Here is a 21905-nt window from a genome sequence, read left to right as displayed (position 1 = left end):
TAGTCGTTGCCACGTAAGATTTACGGCCCGGCTCATATAAGGGTTTTATTTTACTACAAAACCGCAGGACATCATCATCTTCGCTACCGCTACCGACATCAACCGCATCCTCCCCGTGACAAGTCCAGCGTGAATAACCTTCCACAAACCCAATGCCAGCACGTGCATCTGAACATCTTCAGGCTTCATCATGCATGTGTTTCCACATTTGCGACATGGACAACACATCATCACAAGTCCTTTTCGTTCCTATCACCTTTCGCGACTCCAAAAAAGACCGTCCATTCGGTTATCCATCGAGCATTGATTCTTTCCGTGGCGTACATCCAAGAACGGTCCTTCGATCTACAACACAATACACAAGAAAACACAAAGCAAAATAGTTAGCCTAATAATTAACAAGGGGATTAAGGTGTTAATTAACCGGGGTTAAGGGGCTAACAAAAAATTTGAAATTAGGGACATTCGGAGAGAAATTGGAGGCCGGCGAGAAAGATCGGGAGGGAGAGATCGAGCTCGCAAGGGAGAGGGAAGCTCTGGACGACGACGAGGAGGCCGCATTTTGGCTGGCGGCTGGAACTCAAAAATTTGAAATTGGGGAACTTCGGAGAGAAATTGCAGGCCGGCGAAAAGATCAGGAGGGAGAGATAGCTCGCAAGGGAGAGGGAAGATTCGGGCTCGAAGATTGGAGCTCACCGGCCGCTGGAGCTCCAAAAATGGAGCTTGCCGGTGGGGGGCACCGCCGGCCATGGCGGATTTGGGCAGCGCTCCGCCGTTGCCGGAGAAGAAGGGGCCGTAGCTGGTCCGTTACGACGATCATCAGTACCAGCTGCGGCTCTGCACCCCGTACTTAAACTGCGACGATCATCAGTGGCGGTCGGGACTTGGGCGATCGTTACTGATAATAGGGGATATATCAGTAACGCTCGCTTTATAACGGCCCGTTACTGATGTACCAAACATCAGTAACGGTCGGTCCGCGAGCGACCGTTACTGATATGTACCACACATCAGTGGCGGGCACGTTAGGGCGACCGTTACTGATGTATCACTCATCAGCAACGGTCGTCTCTTAATCGACCGCCACTGATGTCTCTCGCAAGGAATGATGGTACATCAATGGTGGTCGCCTCGCGCGACCGTCGCTGATGTATGGCTGGGCGGGGACGGGCAGACCCCGCTCTGTTCATCAGTAACGGTCGCAGCCGCAACGACACCGATGTTGTTCATCAGTACCGGTCGCGCCGGACCCATTACTGATGTGACATGAGATATATACTGTTTTGTAGTAGTGGCAAGTAAATCATCTACGTCTAAAATGGCAAAAGAGTTACGGATAAGCAAGAAAATGACACTGTGGCTATTGTTGTCGATACTGTATAAACTACTCCCATTGTATACATAAATATATACTCCCTCTATTCCAAAATACACCTCGTATAGATTTGTGCACTTGGACCAAGGCAGCTCTCGTTTCTAGTGCCTGACCACTCATATTGGGTTAATAATAAATGGATGTGAGTAATTATTGGCCAGGTGTGGGTACCAAGAGAAAAATGAGGTGTATTGTGGAACAAATGAGAAAAATTTATACACGTTGTATTGTGAAATGGAGAGAGTAGGCCCCTTCTTTTTCGGCTTCCAGGAGGGGCTTCTTCGAGGAGCTGTTGTCCCCCAGCTTCCTGAAGAAGCCGCACTAAATTTTTTGCTAAGCTTTCAAGTTAGTTTAACCCATATTAATTTGGAGGCCTAGCAAAATTTTACATGCGGCTTCTCCAGGAAGCTAGGAGAGAGTAGCTTCTCGGAGAAGCCCCTCCTGGAAGCCGAAAAGAAGGGGGCCTATATCGCCTGATTAATATTATTTACCGCAACTTTGTCTAAATACAGATGGCATTTCATTGTGTAGGTACATGCGCATCTAGACATGACAAAGATGCGACAAGTAATATGAATCGGAGGTGTGACATTTTCAACGTTATTTCTTTGTATATGTTGCATTGAGCATATAGTCGTAGAGATCTTAGGGAATATAAATCAAGAGGGTAGTGATGAGCAATGGTGACAACAAATAGACAGGCTATGACAGGAGTAGGGCTTTTCTATCGAGCCAGCTCGGCCTGATTCGGTTCATCTCATTAAAATAACAAACTAGCTCGACTCATTAAGATGACGAGTTCAAAATCAAACTCGTCTACTCATGTAACTCACGAGAGTTAGCTCGTTAAGCTCATTAAGTCCGACAATAAAATTTGATATGTAGGCTCTAAATTTGACTATTTTCACACATATTACATATACATAAACACAAGATCTAGCTAGGGAGATGCCAGAGTGGGACCCGGTCTTGGCCTTATACTATATGGCGCTAGACAAGGAAAGTGTTTGAGGTGGATGGGCTATGGGCCTGAAAATCTTTCGTGGGCTTTAGACCGAGTTAAACGAGTACTCGTTACTCGACTTGTTAAATTCGTATTTCTTAACTAGTTCATATCCAAACTCGGCTCGACTCATTCGGCTCCAAGTTCGAGTCGACTAATGAGCATGAGTCCATCGCTCGTATCAGGCTAGAGAGATGAATAGATCAATTAATCGACCGATGGAAGACATGGACATTAATTCCTACGCGGCTACGATTTTTTTTTGGTGAAACAGGTCAACGATTTCACAGATCGATCACCGACGTGCTTTGATAGAGACATGGAATCTTTTGGGGTGGGGTGGGGGGGGGGGGCGTGACAGTGTGTGCACGGCGGCCCAATAAGAGGGGGCCTAAATGTGTGGTAAAAAAAAGTGGAGGCCTAAATGGGGCACCGTGGTAGTGCAGCTGACTTGATTTTATCTGCTTAGGGCATCCACAATGTTAGAGTAAGTACTGACTCCCCACGTCACCTAGAGTCAACGGTAAAATAACACGTGCAATGTCTTGTGTCTTTAACTGAACTCTAAATGATTTGTTAGCATTAACTGCGATGTTGTATAATGGTTAAAAGGTCGACTCTTAGTTGATTTTTTCGTTAAGAGTCTGAGTCTTCACGAACAGTCAGTTATCTTCTCTCTCATATTTCTCTTTCCTCCGTACAAGCAAATTTCAAATAAGAGTTGGTCAAGAGTCATCCTTTGTGGATGCCTTTAAAGCCTAAACCTGTAAACCATATAGTGGCGCGCATAATTTGGGTCCCAATATATCGACATGCCTAGTTGTAACATCAAACGAAAGGGAAGCATAAATTTTGAATGAAGTTCAAATGCTTGCTCTCAAAGAATCGTGAGATTCTGCTCAGTGCTCACGAAAGTTACTAGGTTGTTCATTGTTTAGAAAACTTAGCTTATCACGACGGTGCATAGATGTTTGTTCATTGTTTTACGAAGTGAGTCAGGTTTTTTTTGTTGGAACCAGATCCGGTTTGTAGTTCTAGATTTGACATGAGTGCTCGCATTTATCTTAATTTATTTCAGAATTTATTAAACCGGCGAAGTGTTTTTTCAGCGGCAGGTGACGTAGTGTCGACGAAGAGACCCTTGTGATGAATTCGCCAGAAAGAAAGAAAAAACTATACCAATTGGGCCGGCTCAAGTGAGAGCCTGGGCGTCACGGTCGCCCGTACCTGCCGGTTTGTTGCGGCACTTCAAACTTTGACTTTCCGTAAGACATTCTTTTTGTTTTGGAAACTGGGCCCATGCAAAGGCCCATCTACAGACCTAAATTGATGTCGGAAAATTGCAATAAACACCACCGGCCCGTCGGGGCGACGCCATGCCCACGACGATGTATATGTGGTCAGGCAAGTCGCTGCGCCTAACCGTGCCGCTGACCTGTTCTAAAAAAAAAAAGAAGGTGCCGCCGACCGCCTGACCTGGTTGCAGAACCGCAAAGAGAGGGCGAGAGGAGTGGAAGGAAATGATATATAGCTTGTCCCCGATATGTCACCCATACCATACGGGAGGTCGATCAGATCCGTTTTGCGGTATGGTTTTGAGATCACGATCGACGACATCTTCTAAAGATATGGAATAAAGCATGGTCGTGAACAGTACGTACCCATGGGAAAAGATCCCCATCCACACGGACATACGCGCAGCTAAAACCTTTGACATCTGCAATTCCAGCAGCTAGCAGCACCATTACCATATATATATATGCATATATGCACGTATGCTACAGCACATTATGCAACGAATTATATCTTGCGCATGCACTGATGCACGGCAAGACGCCATAGAAGATGCATGTGCTGCCCAGTAGCTAGCGGCCTACGACCTTCCCCATCTTGGCTTTCTCTTCCATGATGCACTCTCGTGCTATAGCTAGCCGTGTGTGATGTGTCGCCTTCGCCAAGGGGTCCCCTACGTGCATGCTAGCTAGCTAGCTAGCTTGCGTACTCCCCGCCCGAACTCTTCTAATAACTCGGCGCGCCCGGCCATTACTGCATGCGCATGCCCTAGAGCAGAGCGGTGCCGGTAGCCATGGCTCTACGTGTGGTACGTAGAGCCCGGCCCTCCTCGATCACGGGGACCCCTTGATCGATGATCTTCTCCCCTCATGCTCTCATCTAGGGTATGTACTGCCTAGATTATATATAGGATGGTCCATGATGCACACCATATACATACTCTGTGCTTAACCATATATGTGGGGGTTACACGCATGAATATGCATGCATGGGTCGTACGTCCTTGATAGACCTGAGATCCTTGCTACATTGAGCAGTGGAATATTTTTAGGTACGTCCAATTATGATACGCAATGCATGCATGTGTGAAGTTGATGCGATCCATGCATTCGTTGACTAACTAGCACTTTAGCAGGAGTTTCTTCACCAGAGTTAATTCGATCACGATCCATTTGATATTTATGCATGGCCTGGATAAAATCAATTAAGGAATTGAACTTCGTATAAACACTGCTACGAAACGCCATACCACTTACGGCAGGGACGAAGCTGGACAAATTTAAAGTTCAATGGGTTCATATTTAATAAATGAATAGTGCCAATAACTAATTTAGCTAAGGATTCCTAGAATCCACTAGGGTCAAGTGACACGCACGAGTGCCCATGTTTTGGCTCTGCACCTGTTTGACGGGCCAAGCAAGTGGTATAAGCTAGTCATCACCGAAAGACCTAATAGGAGCCAATTAAAAGATACTAGCAACATTGATAAGTCATCACTGGCAAGTTGGTAACAGACCATCCAGCGATGATGGGTTGTGCCACCTCTAGGTGGAACAAACCTAACGGGTCGTCAACGCTGACGGCCCCCTAATTGGTTATATCAGCGATGATATATGGTGACAACTGACGGGTCGTGTATAAGGCCCGTGTGATATGGTGGTGTTTTGCCGGTAGTGGGAACTCCCACCCTCTCAGCGTGACAAACCCTAGCTAGTACTTTTGGCTCCTTAATTCTCATTTGCCTTATCATGTACCTAAACTTGATTTCTATCTAATTGAACGGCGGAATCGACTGACTTTTCCTTAGAAAATAGTGTGTTTTATTTCTTAAAGAGAGAAGATGTTACACCCTAGGAAAAGTAAAAGGTCCAAAAACAGGACGGGTACTTCCTGTTGGCATGTTCCTGAGTAAAATGAAGACAAAAGTATATTTTCCGTTCCCCGAAATACGTACGTGAATGGTCCCTCAACTTATTTTCATATACTTTTGTCCCTTGATTATCGAAATCGGACACCAATTATCCCTCACCCCCAAAGTGGCAGCAGTGCTGATGTGTCATGGTTTCGCCCTCAAAATTTGCCACGTTGATTTGGATATTTTTTTTTGGCGTTAACAAATTGACTTGGGAACTAAAAAGGAAAAGTGATACCAACTAGGCAAGCTGGCATGGCAGTTTCGGAGCCAAAACCTCGACACCTTGACACGGATACCGCTTTGGATTCCGTGAGCAACTATTGGTGCCTGGTTCTTAGAACTGAGGGATGAAAAATATATAAAAAGAAGTTGATGTACCATTGCGTATTCTTTGACAAGTTGGGGGTGGAAAATAAATAAGAAGAAAAAACTTGCTGCTGTGTCTTCCATTTTTATTTGTGCAAATCAATTAAGTAATTAACAATATCTTCATCCCAATGCAATCTAGCTATCTTTGCTGCGAGTTAGCAGCCTGTGTCTGCATGCCCTTGCCCCCTGCGGCCCATTCACCTACTTTAACCCAGCGATTACACATATGCACGCTATGATCAATGCATGCATGCATGCATGGGTCAATTGCATGATTGCAGGTGCTGGGCGTCCTGAACCTGATAACCTAATTAATACCACGCTTCCAGCGTCAGTTCGACACCTCAAGGCCTCAAAAGGCCACCCTCGAGATCTTAATTAGAACGTACGAGTACTCGCAGCATGCAATTCAGCGAAAGGTGAACCGGCATGCATGCTTAAGCACTGTGTGTTCCCTGTACGTTTTTGTCCGGATCAAATTAACATCTCATCGATCAGAGCTTTTTAATGTATCAGGCTGGTCATACTGGAGAGTAACTTGGAGTAGTAACATACATATGTTATTAGTCTAAGTTACTATCTCCATAGTGGTTAGTAACTTATGTGTGGTGTCATGCATTGTGTCATTAATTGTCTTGTAGACTCATCTTGTCTTGATTTTTGTGATGTTATGATAACATATCTAGTTACCACCTCTCTCTTTTTTTTCATTTATTGACATGCCATGTTACCAAAATGCTTAGTTGACATCCATATTACTGTCCAAATTACTTGCACTATGACTGCCTTAGCAGCTAGTTGCCACTCATCCGGAGGCAGTCTGCAGGCTGGCTGTGGCCGGGTCCCCCACGGAATCTGCTGCTGGCCTTGAACCCTTGATCAGCTGCGAACTGGTTAATTAGGAAAATGCATGCCCACATGCATGATCTCGTCTTTTTAACTGGGACCTCTCTTAATTGGCTGTTAACGACATGACCCTACCTACTTGCGTGAATCACGCACCCATGCATTCCCGGCTGGGTAGCTCGATCTGCGATCGTCAAAGTGTGTATATCCCAAGTCCAAAGTACGGAGTACTATATATGCCCGGGCGGCCATATGATGGATCGACGACCGATGATCTGTATCAGCGCATGCATGCACCTTAATTTGAGGTCCGTTAATTAATTTGGTTGATTTGAGAGTGCCGGAAAGGGCAAGCAGTTTCTCATCTGTTTTGACCCATGATTCATATGAATCCACAAGAAAAGGTACGCAAGCTCGCTGCATGCAGTTAATTTGTTATCTTTCCAGCTGCAGAAATTAACTACGGAGTAGTTCTCCATCAGCTTTGCAGACCAATTAATTAACTGCACGTACAGGTCGGCGCCAGAGCACTGACCATTGCAAGCTCCGTCACAATATTCAGGGCTTCAAGCGTACCTGCAGTACGTATATACTGAGCACATGCATGCACCCATAGAGTACGACGATTCTGTCAGCTCCAGGGGGGCGAATTAACCTGCATCTGCGTGTACGTAGGCTGCTAGCTACAGATTAAGTTACTGTTGGGCACATGTCTGTAAACGACGTAGTACTACTTGCTAGTCAAGACCACATTCACACGTAATTAAAACAGGCCGGCCCAGATCTGAATAAATATATACGACGCGCGCAGATACATATATCTGCTGTCGTTCTGACGGTTCTAAACGGACAAGAGGCGGAGCTAGGCCGGGGAACAGTAGTTAACTGAACCACAGCTAGCATCCATGATCGTGCATGCGGTACACTTCTCTGGCGCATTTGTTGCATCGATCAAATTTATGACGTATATAGATCAGGGAGCCGCGCACAGGATCGTTCGACATATAGTGCTGATTTATGTTTGGAGCAGTGGTCATTTCAGAATCATATCTCATCGATAAGAACGATATGTGCCGTATGGTTCGTCCATTAGTTGTTGGAAGTCTGTTTATCAATGCGTCGAAACTGCAAATTCTCTGTTGAAAAGTTGCTTGGTTGTTTTACTGCCCTGGCTGCTGGCTAGAGATCGAGAGGGTAGAAATTAAAACTATAGAACTTGAATGAAACTACTGCTTCCTCCGGTCCTGTAAATCTCTCGCTTTTGGACAAGGAGATATAGTTGTCTTAAAAAAAGACAAGGAGATATATAGTCCAAATTTGATTTTTCTTTGGCAACTAGTGAATTCGCAAATATTACTACTAGTTTGGAAGCTTCAAAAGCATATCATGACCGGATTCCACGTAAATGCCAGTGCCACTCGGCAACGGTCGAGCCCCTTGGCGAAGTGGCTGCCAAGTGCAGTACTCGGCAAAAGGCTTATTTTAGTTGAACATTTCAAGATAAATTCACACAATATGCCTTTCAGTTGCACATTTCTAAAGGTGGACACAAATTAATGTCTCAAATTTGCAACAACCAGGTTAAAATTTAGATACAAAATCAAAACTCAAGATTGCTGAAGCATGAGAAAGAGACGCTCCCAAAATGTAAAATATCGAACATGCACCGCGGCGGCCATAGATTCTTCACCCACCAGTCCACCCATTTTTCACCTATCGTTCACACACACACACACACACACACACGCACGCACGCACACATTTGTTTAACTGAAGTGACAACCACCAACGAGAATCACACAAATCCATATATAGAGCTGACCGATTAAACCCAATTGTGGGTGGGTTGATGAGAGGGACATGCTCCATCACATGATCTCTAGAACCCTATCATCCGTTTCTTGTGGGCCCCACACCCTCATAGCCATCTCTCTCCTCCTCCTCCTAGGCCCTAGCTATCTAGCCAAGATCCCTCTCGCATCGTCCTCCTTAATAAGAAAGCTTCCCGTCTACTTGTATTGTTCCCAGCCTTTCTCCTACCTTATCCCGGCCCATACATACATTCATACACCTACACAACAAGAAAGAACCTTCACACTTCACAGTCCCTCCCGTATTTCTGGATCTGTTCATCATCGATCGATCCAACACATCTGGTGTAGTAATCACATACACTTCCATTCCAATCATCTCCTGAAATCCATCGAGAGTCCTATATATATTATAATCTCTCATCTTTTTTTTCCCTAAATTATTTTTCTCCAAAAACAACAGTGCATACGTTAATTATAGCGTTGTTGCCTGTTGGGTAGCAATCCCAACTCCCAGACATAGCATCCTATAGTCAAAGTCAGCAGCTAGCCTGGGAGCTCGATCCATGGAGTTCTTGCCCGCAGCCGCACCGGCAGAGGACTCCGAGGAGAGGCAGTCTCGCGCGGCATCGGCGGCGGAGATGGAGAAGGAGCACATGTTCGAGAAGGTGGTGACCCCGAGCGACGTCGGGAAGCTGAACCGCCTCGTCATCCCCAAGCAGCACGCCGAGCGTTACTTCCCGCTGGACTTCGACAAGGGCAACGGGGGGATAATCCTGAGCTTCGAGGAGCGTGGCGGGAAGGCGTGGCGGTTCAGGTACTCGTACTGGAACAGCAGCCAGAGCTACGTGATGACCAAAGGCTGGAGCCGCTTCGTCAAGGACAAGCGCCTCCTGGCCGGCGATGCCGTCCTGTTCGCCCGCGGGGTCGCCCATGACAGCGAGCGTGGCGGCCATGGCCACCGGCGGTTCTTCATTGACTTCCGCCGCCGCCTCCGCCCGGTAGCCGCGTTCCCGCCGGCGCCGGCGCCGCCGCTCCCGTCCGTGCCGCTCTGCCGGGCGTGGCCGTGGGACGGCGTCTCCGGCGGGGACCGGCGCCGCGTGCTGTTCCTCCGGCAGCAGGTGCCGACGGCGGCGGCAGCGGTTCTCAAGTCGTCGTCCGTGGTGCCGGCGGCGGCGGGCGCGCTGCTGGAGCCGGCGTCGAGGCAGAAGCGGGTCCGGTTGTTCGGCGTGAACCTCGACTGCCCTGCTTGCCCGCCGGCCGCGGCCGCGTCGACGCTCCTGCAGCAGAAGCAGCTGCCCTCGCCGTCTTCGTCTTCGTCGTCGTCTACGGCGGGGAAGGAAGCCTGCTCCTTGGATCTTGGATTGTGAATTCAAGGCAAGGGGAAATTAAGGACCAGCCGGTGCTGAGTCTACTACGTACTCTACGACTGACAGGCGAACTGATCAAGAGAGAGCCAATGGTGTGTCTGGAGCCAGCTAGCTGCATGTGTACGTATATAGAATGTGTAACATTCAGAAGGGTTATCTGTTGACGATATCGATCTTTGCTCATACGATTTGCTTGCTCTGCTTTGCTAATCAAATTAGTTAATTTGTTCTTGATTTCTATCAACAGTACTCTCTCCAATCATAAATTCTTGTTGTGGTTTTAGTTCAATTTGGGTATCAATATGCGCATGGGAATGCTCGATCTGAGGCCAGCCTCTTAATTCCTAGATACATTGCCCCCTTTCTGCATACTCTGATCGAGATCGAATTCGAGATCAGTGAGTGTCACAGCATTTCATTAATGTGTTTACCTGCATATGATAATATTTAAGTAGCCCCCAATGTATGTATGTACATATATGCATGTCTCTTCTGGCTTGTGATTTTCTTTGAAAAGTTTCTTCAAGCGCAGGCAGTGTCTCTGAAGATCACAAGGCTCTCCTCCCTAAGCAAGGTGGGGGCTAGAGCAGGTCAGTACTCAGAACCCAATCCTTCTACAGTTACAGAACGATATCTACATCGATCTACTAGCTGGCACTGCACTGCTAGCTAGCTTGATCTTGGCTTGGTTCTTGTGCAATTCCTTCCCCTCCTCCTGCTGCTGCTGCTGCTGCATCTGATGTCTATTCTGATTTTCTGAATAAATTCTGATGCGCTCATGACCTCTGTTTGCTCCGTACATGCTGCAAACCTCTGTGTAGTTCGTCGAGGATTTGTCAATTCTGCCAGCTCTTGGAAAGTTGGAATTAACACATCCTGCCTATCTAAATCAAGTTAGTTCGGCTATGTGCATCGATCCAAGAAGAGGTCGAGGGTACAACGTCCTCCATTATCTCAAAATTAAAGCTAGCTAGGTCAAGTCAGCTCCACTAATTAATCCAGTTTATATAATATCCATGACTGCATTTTTATAACTTCAACAACAAACTGTGGGCCAATTAAGAATTAATTGTACACATACATACGGCCATACGGCAAATTCCAACCTCCAATGGAGGGAGCTAGGATGTGCCGTAAACTCGTAATAGGTCCTAACCGGCCCCCAGAAGAAAATATGGTTGAGTACGACGGATTTAGTAGTGTCATGATCTTACGTGTGTGTATGTATGGGCAAGGACCACATCTATACAAATTCTAAAAAGAGCACCCTGCTATATATAAGAAAGTTGACCTCAAAAGTATACAAAAAAGAAGAAGCTGATGTTGCAAGTGTGCTCCCATGATTTATTTATAGTTTAATGATAAGCCCATGTATAGCATTGATATATTGGAATTGTATCCATCATCCATCGATCCATTTATTTATTCCCTCGATCGAGTGATCTTTTGATCATTACATGGATTCCGGGTATTGAGTTTGTAAATGTCATTTGAATATTATGAGGTTCTGAGCCGTTTGTCGATGCGGAAGCCAAAAAAAGAGAGGCTTTTCCACTATAAAATAAATAAATTATTTCATAAGGCCATATAGACATACCCAAAATGATATACACATACATACTCCTACTTTTCATAAAGGTTGTCATATATGGTTTCATTAAGTTGACAAGGCTTTGACCAAGAATTACTTTATTAATATGTGTTTATTTCTAAGACATTAAATTTATATCAATAGTTTCGTCTTCCCCAAAATTTCTTGCTGATAATTAATTTTGGTTACCTATCATATAAATTATATATTATTAAAGTAATATTTGGTCAAAGTCGTATTGTCTTAATGAAACGAAATACGCCAGTCTTTGTGAAAAGAAGGGAGTACAACCTTAGCTGAGTTTAGAGGCAGATGAGCGCCAACTAAATTAATACTCACGTGAATTATTACATTCGTGAATTCGCATGTTGGTGTCATGATCAAGGTAGAGTTAGCTTGTCTTGTGTCGTTGAGGAAAAAACATCGATCATATGATCTCCATATGGCGATCTAAAAGTTAATCTGAGTAAAATGAATTACATATAGACTTGACCCAAAATGATATACATCCAGCAAAAACATGACGTGATATAGTTTTGGTCAAGATTTTAAAACGTACGTTGACCAACAATGTTTCTTGGAAGATATTTGACTCGATGTGAAGAGAATCATTTGTATAGATTTACCTAGCAAAATACTGTCGTAAGTTAATAATTTTGTTAATTTTTATAACAGTAAAGTGCACTAGAGATCCTCAAACTTTTTCTGGTGCCTGGCCGGAAAAATAAAACCATTTCTACTGTCTCACATAGATCACCAAACATTGAAAATTATCATCTAGGTCCTCAAAAGTACACATGGTGACTTATCCAGGTCCAAACCAGGAACGAATAGTTTTAGCCAACGCGCCAACTGGGTGAGTCGGTGATATTCAAGTTCCGGGACCTACATGAGACACTAAAATAGGCCAAGAACCTTCGTCGCAATTTAATTGGTCTTTTTTATAATGATTGTGTATTATACGCTAATGGTCAAAGTCAGGGGCGAAGACAGGCCCAGGTAGTCTGGGCCACGGCCTGGGTCGTGACAATTTTTTCCTTGTTAATTTTGTGACGGAATCTCATAAAAACGCACGGTGCTCCTGCAATTCATTGTAGAAGAATAGAGTGGCTCCATTTATAAGAAAAACCGAAAACCGTACGTACAATACACAGCTTATTCAAGGGAAGCCACACGCACGAAAACCCTAACGACGAGCATAACAAGGCAAAGCCGACAAACAAGTAGCAACAGCAAAAGCGAACCGCTGCCTGCTCCAATGACACAGGACAGGGAGCGGCTCCTAACTTCAAAAGAATGTAGGTAGAGCTGAGTTTCTTCGGCGACCAGAGCAAAGACGAGAACGCCCCGACAGGTACAGCTTGCACACTAGTGAGCCCGCGCTACTCGAAGCCACAATCCCTAGCCAAGCCTCACCAAGCTCATCACAGCACATCCACCGCCGCCAAAAAGGGCTCCAAAGACAATGCCTCCAAGGAGGGAACGACGTCCAAAGCCGTCGCTGTTGCCTAGTCCAGAAAACCGTATCTGAGCTTTTGCTCGGAGACACCTCGACTTTCAGGGATGGGATGCAATGTGGATGCATGACGACGCCTTCAATAAGAGAAATGACGTCTGAGGACGCCGTCATCGCCGCCTTCGACAAAGTCAGTGTAGGGCTTTCACCTGCAACCACCAACAACCCATCGCGAATGGAAGGAACGTTGTAGAGAGCCAAAAACTAGGCAGCCTGACCAAAAGGAGCCACCAACTACCACCGCTCCGGGGTGGTGCCGATGGAGCCCACCGCACGCCACAAGCCCGATACCAACCGGCCAGAATGCCGCATCTCACGCACCGACCATCGGTGCCTCTAACCACCAACAACCACAGATCCAACACCCGCATGCCAAGGAAACGGCCAGTGACGCCCAATAGCCCGCCGCCCCAGCCATCTCACTGGCCACTCGCCGGCCCTCACCACCCCATGCCCCCAACAGATCTGGGCACTAGACCCAAGTTCCGCACGGGAAGCCCACCTGCAGACCTCCCCCTCGCTCCTGGCCGGCCCACGCCTGCCCTGAAGTGCCTTGCCGGCCTCCCCCAATTGGATCTAGGCGCGAGGCCCCAGATCCTGGGCGGGAGAAGCCCCGCAGCCCGCTGCCTCGTCCCGGAGCCACCGCTCCAGCCACGCTCTGTCCTGGAGAGAAGCACCCCAGATCCCACGCGGGAGATGCTCTGTCGTATGATGGGGAAGCCGTCCGTGTCGGGGACTTTGCCCGCCAGCATCCTCCGGTGACAACGAGGTGGAGGAGGAGGGGAGAGCTCGGCGGCACTAGAGGAAAGGAATCGCCTCCCGAGTCACCCTAGGGAGCGATGCGGGGGCCGTTTTGGCTCTGCTTGATAATGACTTGTTAATTTTTGATCATTTGAAGATTTTGCCCGAGTCTTGTTCGGTAATTTTAATGTTTTGAAGCAATATTGCCATGGGACCTAAAGAAATTCTGGCCAAAGTTATTTTCGAAGACCATGCCGACATATAAAATGTCGTCTTTCGGAAAGGCAGGAGGAAGTAACTAGTTACACGTAGGACAACTTTATATTAAACCTAAGCATGCACTTGATTAATCGTGGCATCATATCAAACACTAGCTAGATCACGTGTTTTGTCATTTTCAGCGGTCTCTGGGAAATCTATAGCTATTCTCTGCGATCTATACTAGGGACGTTTAGCTAGCCAAGTTGCAACCAATAGGTCCCAAGCGAGGCCAAGTATAGTTCATCGGTCGTACGTACGTGTTCCCGTGAGCTATCGCTAGCTTAGCCGCAAAGCGAGAAAGCGGAGATCAGAATTAAATTTAGTCGCGCGCATGCGAAACAGTAATGGCGATAAGAAAGGGCCCACTTGCCCTGGTGCACCGATACATCTGGCATCCGATACGCAGTATTCTCACTTTTGGAAGATATACGTACATACTCCACTGTTCGTTTTCTACCAGTGAATCACGTTTGTTTGACAGCTACGTTCATGTATAGAGAGCTGTAGTCTGTAGACTGCGATAGCCTTTCTGGACTTTTGAGTTTTGACAGGGATGGTTGGATGGGTACACACACGCTCCACGACGGCCAGCCAGGCAGATAGCTAGCTTAGCCTCTGTGGCGTGGCATGCATGCCGCACTACTCGGTATCCTGCGGAAGAGGCCGGCCGTCGATCACGAATGATAGTACGTTGATATCTCAGAGAAGTCAGATCCAGCAAATTAAGATGATTGGCCACCAATGCGCCGATGGTCAGAGGCGAAGCCAGAAAAACACACCGTTGAGATAATTCCTTAGAATTTAATTACTAGTGTCATTGCACATTATTAAGAGCATCTGCCTATGATTATGAGAAGAATAGCAAGAAGTCATTGGCCCATTTGACACCGATGCTTAAATGCTTTAGCTTTGCCCCTGCCGATGGATAATCTAACACACTCCGCACCTAAGAACTCACAACACGACGCGGAAGCCGATGATGAATCTTCATGGTGTGGTGTATTTGGTTGATGGCCAGATCCAATCCTACAAATGTTTCTAAACATGACCTAAATTTTCATATAATTAAGACTAACTTGACATCCCTCAAATACTTTAAGTCAAAAATAACCTTCGCCACGGCACTTTTTTGGCATGCATCTCTTCTGATTTTACCTTTATCATTCTTGTACGGAGATCCATATTGCCTTGCCAGTTAGCTTAATTCTCTAACCTTAACTACTCACTGTGATTTTAAATTCTTGATTCAAATTTGACCAAATAGGATGTACTATTCTTAAAAAATGTCTAGATACATGTAATATTTCAACAACAATTTAGAATGGGAGGGAGTACCTAGCATCGCCCTCTTTTCTACTCTGTATGTTTACCCCGTAGTAATTTAATATGAATGCCAGCTGACATGGACGTTAAAACTAAGCAATCACAAAGTGATCCCACAGCTAGCTACTCCATATGACCACTCGCCTCGGAAGAAATAAAGAAAAGCTTCGACAAGAGACTACTTTTGAAATCGACCAAAGCTCTTTAAGTTTCTTCTCTGTTTGATAAATTTAACTAAAGTAATTAGCAATGACGACTTAATTGAAAGCAGAAACCTATCAGAGGCAATCGCAGGTTAACTATCACTATACGTGACACCATTTTTAAGACTTAAAATTGGCAGTTTAATTTTGGCACTTTCTCCAAGGAAAAAGAGTGGCCAGAAAAATTGTTCCCCGAGAGGCTACAACCCTCTGGCCGGTCTCTGGAGGAAGGTCCAGGCAGACGTGAGAATAAATTCACAAGACGTACGTGGTCCCACAAGGCAGCGGCAGCAGCCGCAGTTAGTCATGCATGCACCGACGACGGTTCGTGGCTGCGTCAGACTCAGAGCAGGCTCTCATTCCATTCCTTATCACCGACCTGTCTGTCACCTGTGACGCCATTAATTGTCCGCGAAGCTCCGGAGAGCAGCCGCTCGACCTCCTCACTGCCATGTGGGACCAGGTTCTCGCGGTCCCACTCGCCATGTGAAACCGGGTTCAGTATATTGGGTGAACGACGGATTCAGTCGAGACAAAACTGCACGCCGTTAGCCCACGCGGCAGAGATCCGCTGCTGCGGCTTTGTCTTTACTGCACACCGCGTGTCGCTGGCTTGTCCGGGACCACGCGTCAGGGACCCAGTCTAAGCGCGATCTACGAGATGTGGAAAAATTCTACTCCTACGCTGCGCTCCTCCTCCACCCTACTCCAACCTTTTACCCCCGGCCAGAGGCAAATGAAAGTGTTGAGATGCATGGATATGCAATGCATACATGATGGCTAGGCAATAAACGGTTGTCTCCAAAAAGAGCCATGCTAGATGCCTTCGTCTACCTTCTTCTTCCTTCTTGGTGGCCTAGGTCTAGCTAGGGGATCGATTGAGCTAGAGCTAGTGGAACTGTGGAAGCGTGGGGATGCACCAAGTGGTACGGGGATTGCCAAAATTTGTGAAGAGGAATCAATTGTGAAATCTTTGTTTCGTGTTGTATCGGTCGATCGGTAGCCTGCATGCCGATGTGGTGTGGATGACTGGTTCGCCCGTAACCCGCGTGAGTCGATGTAAAGCGGCCGGTCACGGGTTATCTGTTTTTGACGGGACCATTTTCGAAGACTGGTGATAGTGACTTCTCGAGAAGGTCGGGTCTGTAGCCCCTATTAATTTGAACCCTTTCGACTCGGGCATTGGGATGGTCCAATTCAGTTATAGGTTGTGTATAGGTTTAATTGGAACTAAGAGGTTTGCTACATTATCGTAGGAGGTTTTCTCTCTTACTCTCCTAGCTCATTTGAATAGATACTACTCCATCCTTTTCCTTTAGTAGTACATAGCTATTGCAAGTTTACATTTCTAACAAAAACAATTACATTTACAATACCAAATGAAGGTCATTAATTAGATCCATTGTGAAATATATTTTTATAGTATCTTGGTTTGACACTTTATATGTTAATATTTTTTGCTATAAGTTTGATCGGACTTTAAAACTTTAACAATCAACAAAAGTTAAATGCACTATATTTTGGAATCGAGTATAATTAAAGAACAGGACACCAAAGAAAAGAGTAAACTTGCATGCTAATTATTTTTGGCCCATCACGTGTCATTTGAACAATCAAAGTTGATCTACTCCCTCCATTCCTCAAATTAAGGCCTATATTGTTTCCTTCGACCGAGCGTTTGACCAAAGATTACTCTATCAATGTGTGACTTATGCGATATAAATCATAATCATAAGCAAGTACTTTTGAATACGAATCCAATGATATCAATTTTATTTCACAAAAAGTATATATTAATAGACTAAATCTTGGTCAAAGGCTCGGTCAAAGAAAACAATATACGTCCTAATTTAAGGAACGGAGGGAGTAAAAGTTAAGCATTACTACTTCTATCCAGGTTTATAAGTCATGCTTCGCATACTTCTAGGTCATCAAGATCTACTAAATATGTATTGTATATATTGCACAAAAAGTATACCATCAGTTTCGTCATCGGATGAGCTTTTTAATAATATATACTCCCTCCGTCCCATATTGACGAGATATTACATGTATCTAGACGTTTTTTGGATATAGATACATCCATATTGAGACAAATTTGAGTCACTTAATATGGGACGGATGGAGTACTTGTACTTGTTTGGTTATATTTGGTTAATCAGTTAAATTGGTGATCTAGTGCATGCCTTATATACCTGGACGGAGGGAATACCAGATAGGAGTAAACTAAAGCAAGCGCTCACGCATCGCATGACACAGAAACTTAACTATCTGTAGCTTGTCTCCCTTTATGCCTAGCTACCTTGTATTGATCAAATATGACCATATGATGTGTCCCGTTAATATATAGTACAGAGAGACATGAGACCACTGGTCCATATGCAAAGGGAAATGAATTAAATAGGCACTCATCATGACATCCACAGACAACATTACCAGGCTGAGGGAGGTTACTACGTGATACTCCGTATTGCAAAATTAGCCACGAACTCGAAGAGGATGCTAGGTGTGTAGTACGTGTGTACACCACCACCCGACAGTGCAGAATTTTTCCAGGCACAGCACAGGTGAACATGCATGCCATGCATCATGAAAAAGCTGCAGGATCTTCAGCATTATTTGATGCAAGCGAAGTGGCGGTACATGTTGCTGCATCGATCCACTGCATGCATGCAGGGATCGCATGCGATCGATGCGCCATGTCGCGCCCACGTACAAAGAGGCTGTCTCTGTAGGATCGGTCGGTCTTCTGGTTTTTATTTTTTACTTTTAGCATGGTATATATGTATAGTTCCTGTTTAGCTACTAGCAGCATGGAGATAATTGTGTTTGGCAAGCATGTATTTCGGGTAGGATCCTTCTTTTTAATTTGTGTTCCTGAACGGAGGGAGTGGAAAAAAAGTGTTATTTAATAATCATGCATCTACATAAATATGAATTTTGGTAAAGAAAATATGACTGGCTATGCGATCTCTACAGAAAATAATAAGCACTCTCCGTCCGCGAATAAGTACATTTGACTTTGTCCTAAGTCAAAATTTTAAATTTTAACCAACTTTCTAGGAAAAAGTAGCAGCATTATCACATCAAATTAGTATCACACTGGATCTGTCTTCGAATATAGTTTCATAATATACAACTTTGATATCATATATGTTGCTACTATTTTCTACAAAAACTTTGACTTAGGACAAAAACAAATGTACACTTATTCGCGGACGTAGTAAATATGTTAACTTTTTCACACATGTTTTCCTCGCAAAAGAAAAAATAAGTTATAAATGGTCTTATTATTTAACCAAAGTTTATATGCGTATAATTCACTACAAATATAGAAGTGTGGTTTCATTTCAGACTTCCTAGAAAATTATAAATGTATCTCTTTTTTTCTGAATTGGTGGTCTTCAGTTCACTCCACCTAGACCACTCTCTAGATTCTAGGCTCTAGCAAATCACTGTAACTGCTAATTTGACACATATGTTGAGATACTTTCTGTTTAGCACAAAGTTAGGGAACACAAGAGCACAAGCATTTAAACACTTCGTGCAATGCATATTAATTTTTAATTCCGTATCAATATGTATGTGCATTAAATAAGATAGTATTTACCTAATCCAGCGGGGGATATGGTAGTATAAGAGGAGTGAAAGCTCTTTTTAGGCATGCCAATTTTTTAGCAGTTTAGCGCTGTAGTTTTGCCTAAATAATATACTCCGGCAATTACATGTAACACTTTTTTTTTTGGGCCCGCTACTCATTTTGGGCTTAAGGTCTCTACAGTGGCCATGACTTTAAGCTCAGAATTGTCTGCCCTGGGCCTAATAGAAGCCCCAAAGCCCATGAAAGCACAAACCTTTGTTGTATATACTGGGCCTCTTCAGGACTTGAGGCCCTGTTTTATTTCTTTCATTGGTAAACTCCTCGTCTGTAACACGATGCCAAATTTTCTTTCTCTTTCATTGGTAAAAATAGTAGCATGCATTCTTCGGGTGTTATATATTGTCATGCTTGATTTTCTTTCATGGGTAAAAATACAGTTGAAAGTTGAAACACGTGGATCAGAGAGCTAAGCATACACACTCGGCGCCTTGCCGAAGGCCAATCAAGTACTTTCTCTGATCTAAATTTTTGACTCAAATTTTCCCAAATATGAATATATCTATTCTTCAAAAGCGTCTACATACATGTGATATTTCGACAACAGTTTAGGATCGGAGGGAGTACTCTTCTAGCTATCTTACAAAATAATTAGCCCTTTATATATTAGAGTATATATTTAGCACCATTAGTTTGGCACACGAACAGTACTCACGAGCTAGTTACAAATTTTCTCAAGACAAACAAAGAATCAACAATACAGATCGATCAAGAATAGGCAGCGAAAAATACGTACATGGTGAAATTAAGAACGCTGGAATTATATAAGCTACCACGTCCAGTCCAAACCAATCAATCAAAACCCATCATTCGCCACTCTTTAATTTACTTGAGACAAAAAAGATCGAGGTTCCTAGCCTGATATATGTTTGCAATCAAGGATGGATCGCATGTATCAGACGACCCTGCAGTTGGCCCTGATCTTGCCGCTGCTGCCGGTGAGCACGCCGACGTATCCCATCTTGACCATGGCGGCGGCGAAGTCGCTCTGGAACGTGGCCGGGTCGTTGGCGTAGGCGACCACCTGGCCGGCGGTGGCCCCGTCGCCGAGCAGCGCCTGGTCGGAGGCCAGCAGGCCGCGGTTGGCCATGACGCCCTTGAAGTACCCTTCGTCGAAGGTGTTGGGAGTCACGGCGTCCATGGGCACCATGCCCGACGAGGACGATGAGCACTGCGAGGCTAGCTGGGCCACGTAGCCCGGGTCCATGGTCGGGTCGGGGGTCTGTGGGCCGGGGGTCTGGAGGCGGCTGCTGAAGGAGGTGCAGTGGGAGCCCCCGATGGTGTGGGCTCCGGAGAGTGTTACCATGTCCTTCTGTGTCAGCCCCTTGGACGCGAAGATCGCCGTGAGCTGCGGCACGCTCGGGGTCGGCGGAGGCAGGTTGCCGCTCGTGTCGCTTGCCTTTGACACGCTCCCGTCTCGACGGCCCGCTGGGACCTGGTACCCGTTGCCGCCCGTCTGCACACAATTACCATGCAGTTAAAAATCACATTCTGATTTATTTATACTGATGCAGATGCAGATCATGAAAGTGCAGCATCATTTGGTGCACGCGATGTGCATGCACATAAAAAAGAAAAGGTCGCTAGCTAGGGGACACAGATCGATCACATAGGCTTTACTTAGATTAGATTCCAAACCCCGGCCATATGCATGATCATGTCTGCAGGTTCTTAAAGTGACAGCTAATTATTTAGTGCCCGGTAACAAATGCATGATTGCTGATAAGTGATGGACATCTGCTTTTACTGAAAGTGATGATGGGCACAGGTTTTGAATAGTAGCAGAACAACTTTTGAATTTGTTTACACCAATGGTACGTACCAGCGCGATGCCGTCCCTGGCGGCGAAGGCGAGGATGTCGGCGCAGGAGACGACGCCGAAGCACGCCTGCTCCACCCGGGCCTTGATCCGGTCGATCACCTCGAACCCACGGAGGCTCTTGTTCGGCCCGGCGTCCTTCTCCGCCGTGTTGCTCGCCGTCGAGTCCACCAGCACCGACGCCTCGCAGCCTCCCACGAAGCAGTCGTGGAAATGCAGCCGGAGGAGGCCGGCGGCGAGGCCCGGGTTGGCTGCCACCGCGCTGCTCACTTCCTGCTGAACGATGATCTCTGCCGCCGGGCACGAGCTGTCGTAGAACCCCACCCGCAGCTGCGCCGACACCGCCGCCGCCATCAGCAACGCTGATGTGACCGCCACTTGGACGAGCAGCCGCATCGCTTCCATTGCCACTAGCTGATCGAGCTGAGGTACTACTGTCTACTACTCGCTGGCTGTGGCCCTGTCAGTGATCTCTTTATACACACTGGGTCACTGGCTTGCTTAGCTAGCTATATACTTCTTGGTTAAGGAAGGGAGGACCTGATGAGTGGAGAGTGTGCTAATTATAAAGAAATTTTCGTGGAGGGGATTAGTAAGGGAATCTTGATCGATCGGCGGTGCATGTGCGTGCGGAGGGGGCGGGGAAAGGTTGGTAGTGGAAAGATGTGGTGGAGATTGGGGGTCCGGGAGTGGTCTTTCTCTTCCATGATTGGTGGCAATGGAAGAAAAGGCTGCGAGATCTGTGGCACAGCTCCAATGTTTTCACCTGTATACTCCCGCAAACAGATGCAGTACATGATCAAGCCATGAC

General features: G+C 45.8%; 2 protein-coding genes across 2 annotated transcripts; one reads left to right on the top strand and one right to left on the bottom strand.

The window, feature by feature from the left end:
- The first annotated feature begins 8775 nt into the window (after window positions 1-8775).
- On the top strand, window positions 8776-10226 carry LOC100830833 (putative B3 domain-containing protein Os10g0537100). The gene has a single exon (XM_014900706.2). The coding sequence runs from the start codon at window positions 9179-9181 to the stop codon at window positions 9980-9982; it is 804 nt and encodes a 267-aa protein (XP_014756192.1). The 5' UTR covers window positions 8776-9178; the 3' UTR covers window positions 9983-10226.
- Window positions 10227-19853: 9627 nt separating this feature from the next.
- LOC100830524 (peroxidase 5) lies at window positions 19854-21656 on the bottom strand. The gene is made up of 2 exons (XM_010236645.3): window positions 21098-21656; window positions 19854-20731 (listed from the first exon to the last, which is right to left on the bottom strand). Exons 1-2 carry the CDS (start codon window positions 21497-21499, stop codon window positions 20171-20173), a joined length of 963 nt encoding a protein of 320 aa, XP_010234947.2. The 5' UTR covers window positions 21500-21656; the 3' UTR covers window positions 19854-20170.
- Window positions 21657-21905: the final 249 nt, after the last annotated feature.

This window comes from Brachypodium distachyon, chromosome 3 (genome assembly GCF_000005505.3).
Source record: "Brachypodium distachyon strain Bd21 chromosome 3, Brachypodium_distachyon_v3.0, whole genome shotgun sequence".
In the NCBI taxonomy this organism is placed as follows: domain Eukaryota; kingdom Viridiplantae; phylum Streptophyta; class Magnoliopsida; order Poales; family Poaceae; genus Brachypodium; species Brachypodium distachyon.
This window is presented reverse-complemented; position numbering and strand designations above follow the sequence as displayed.

Bases quoted from the DNA above. Each gene is read 5' to 3' on its own strand.
- LOC100830833 (XM_014900706.2), top strand. From the start codon at position 9,179: ATGGAGTTCTTGCCCGCAGCCGCACCGGCAGAGGACTCCGAGGAGAGG.
- LOC100830524 (XM_010236645.3), bottom strand. From the start codon at position 21,499: ATGGAAGCGATGCGGCTGCTCGTCCAAGTGGCGGTCACATCAGCGTTG. The intron at 20,732-21,097 runs GTACGTACCATT...AATTGTGTGCAG, and splicing joins CCAGGGACGGCATCGCGCTG to ACGGGCGGCAACGGGTACCA.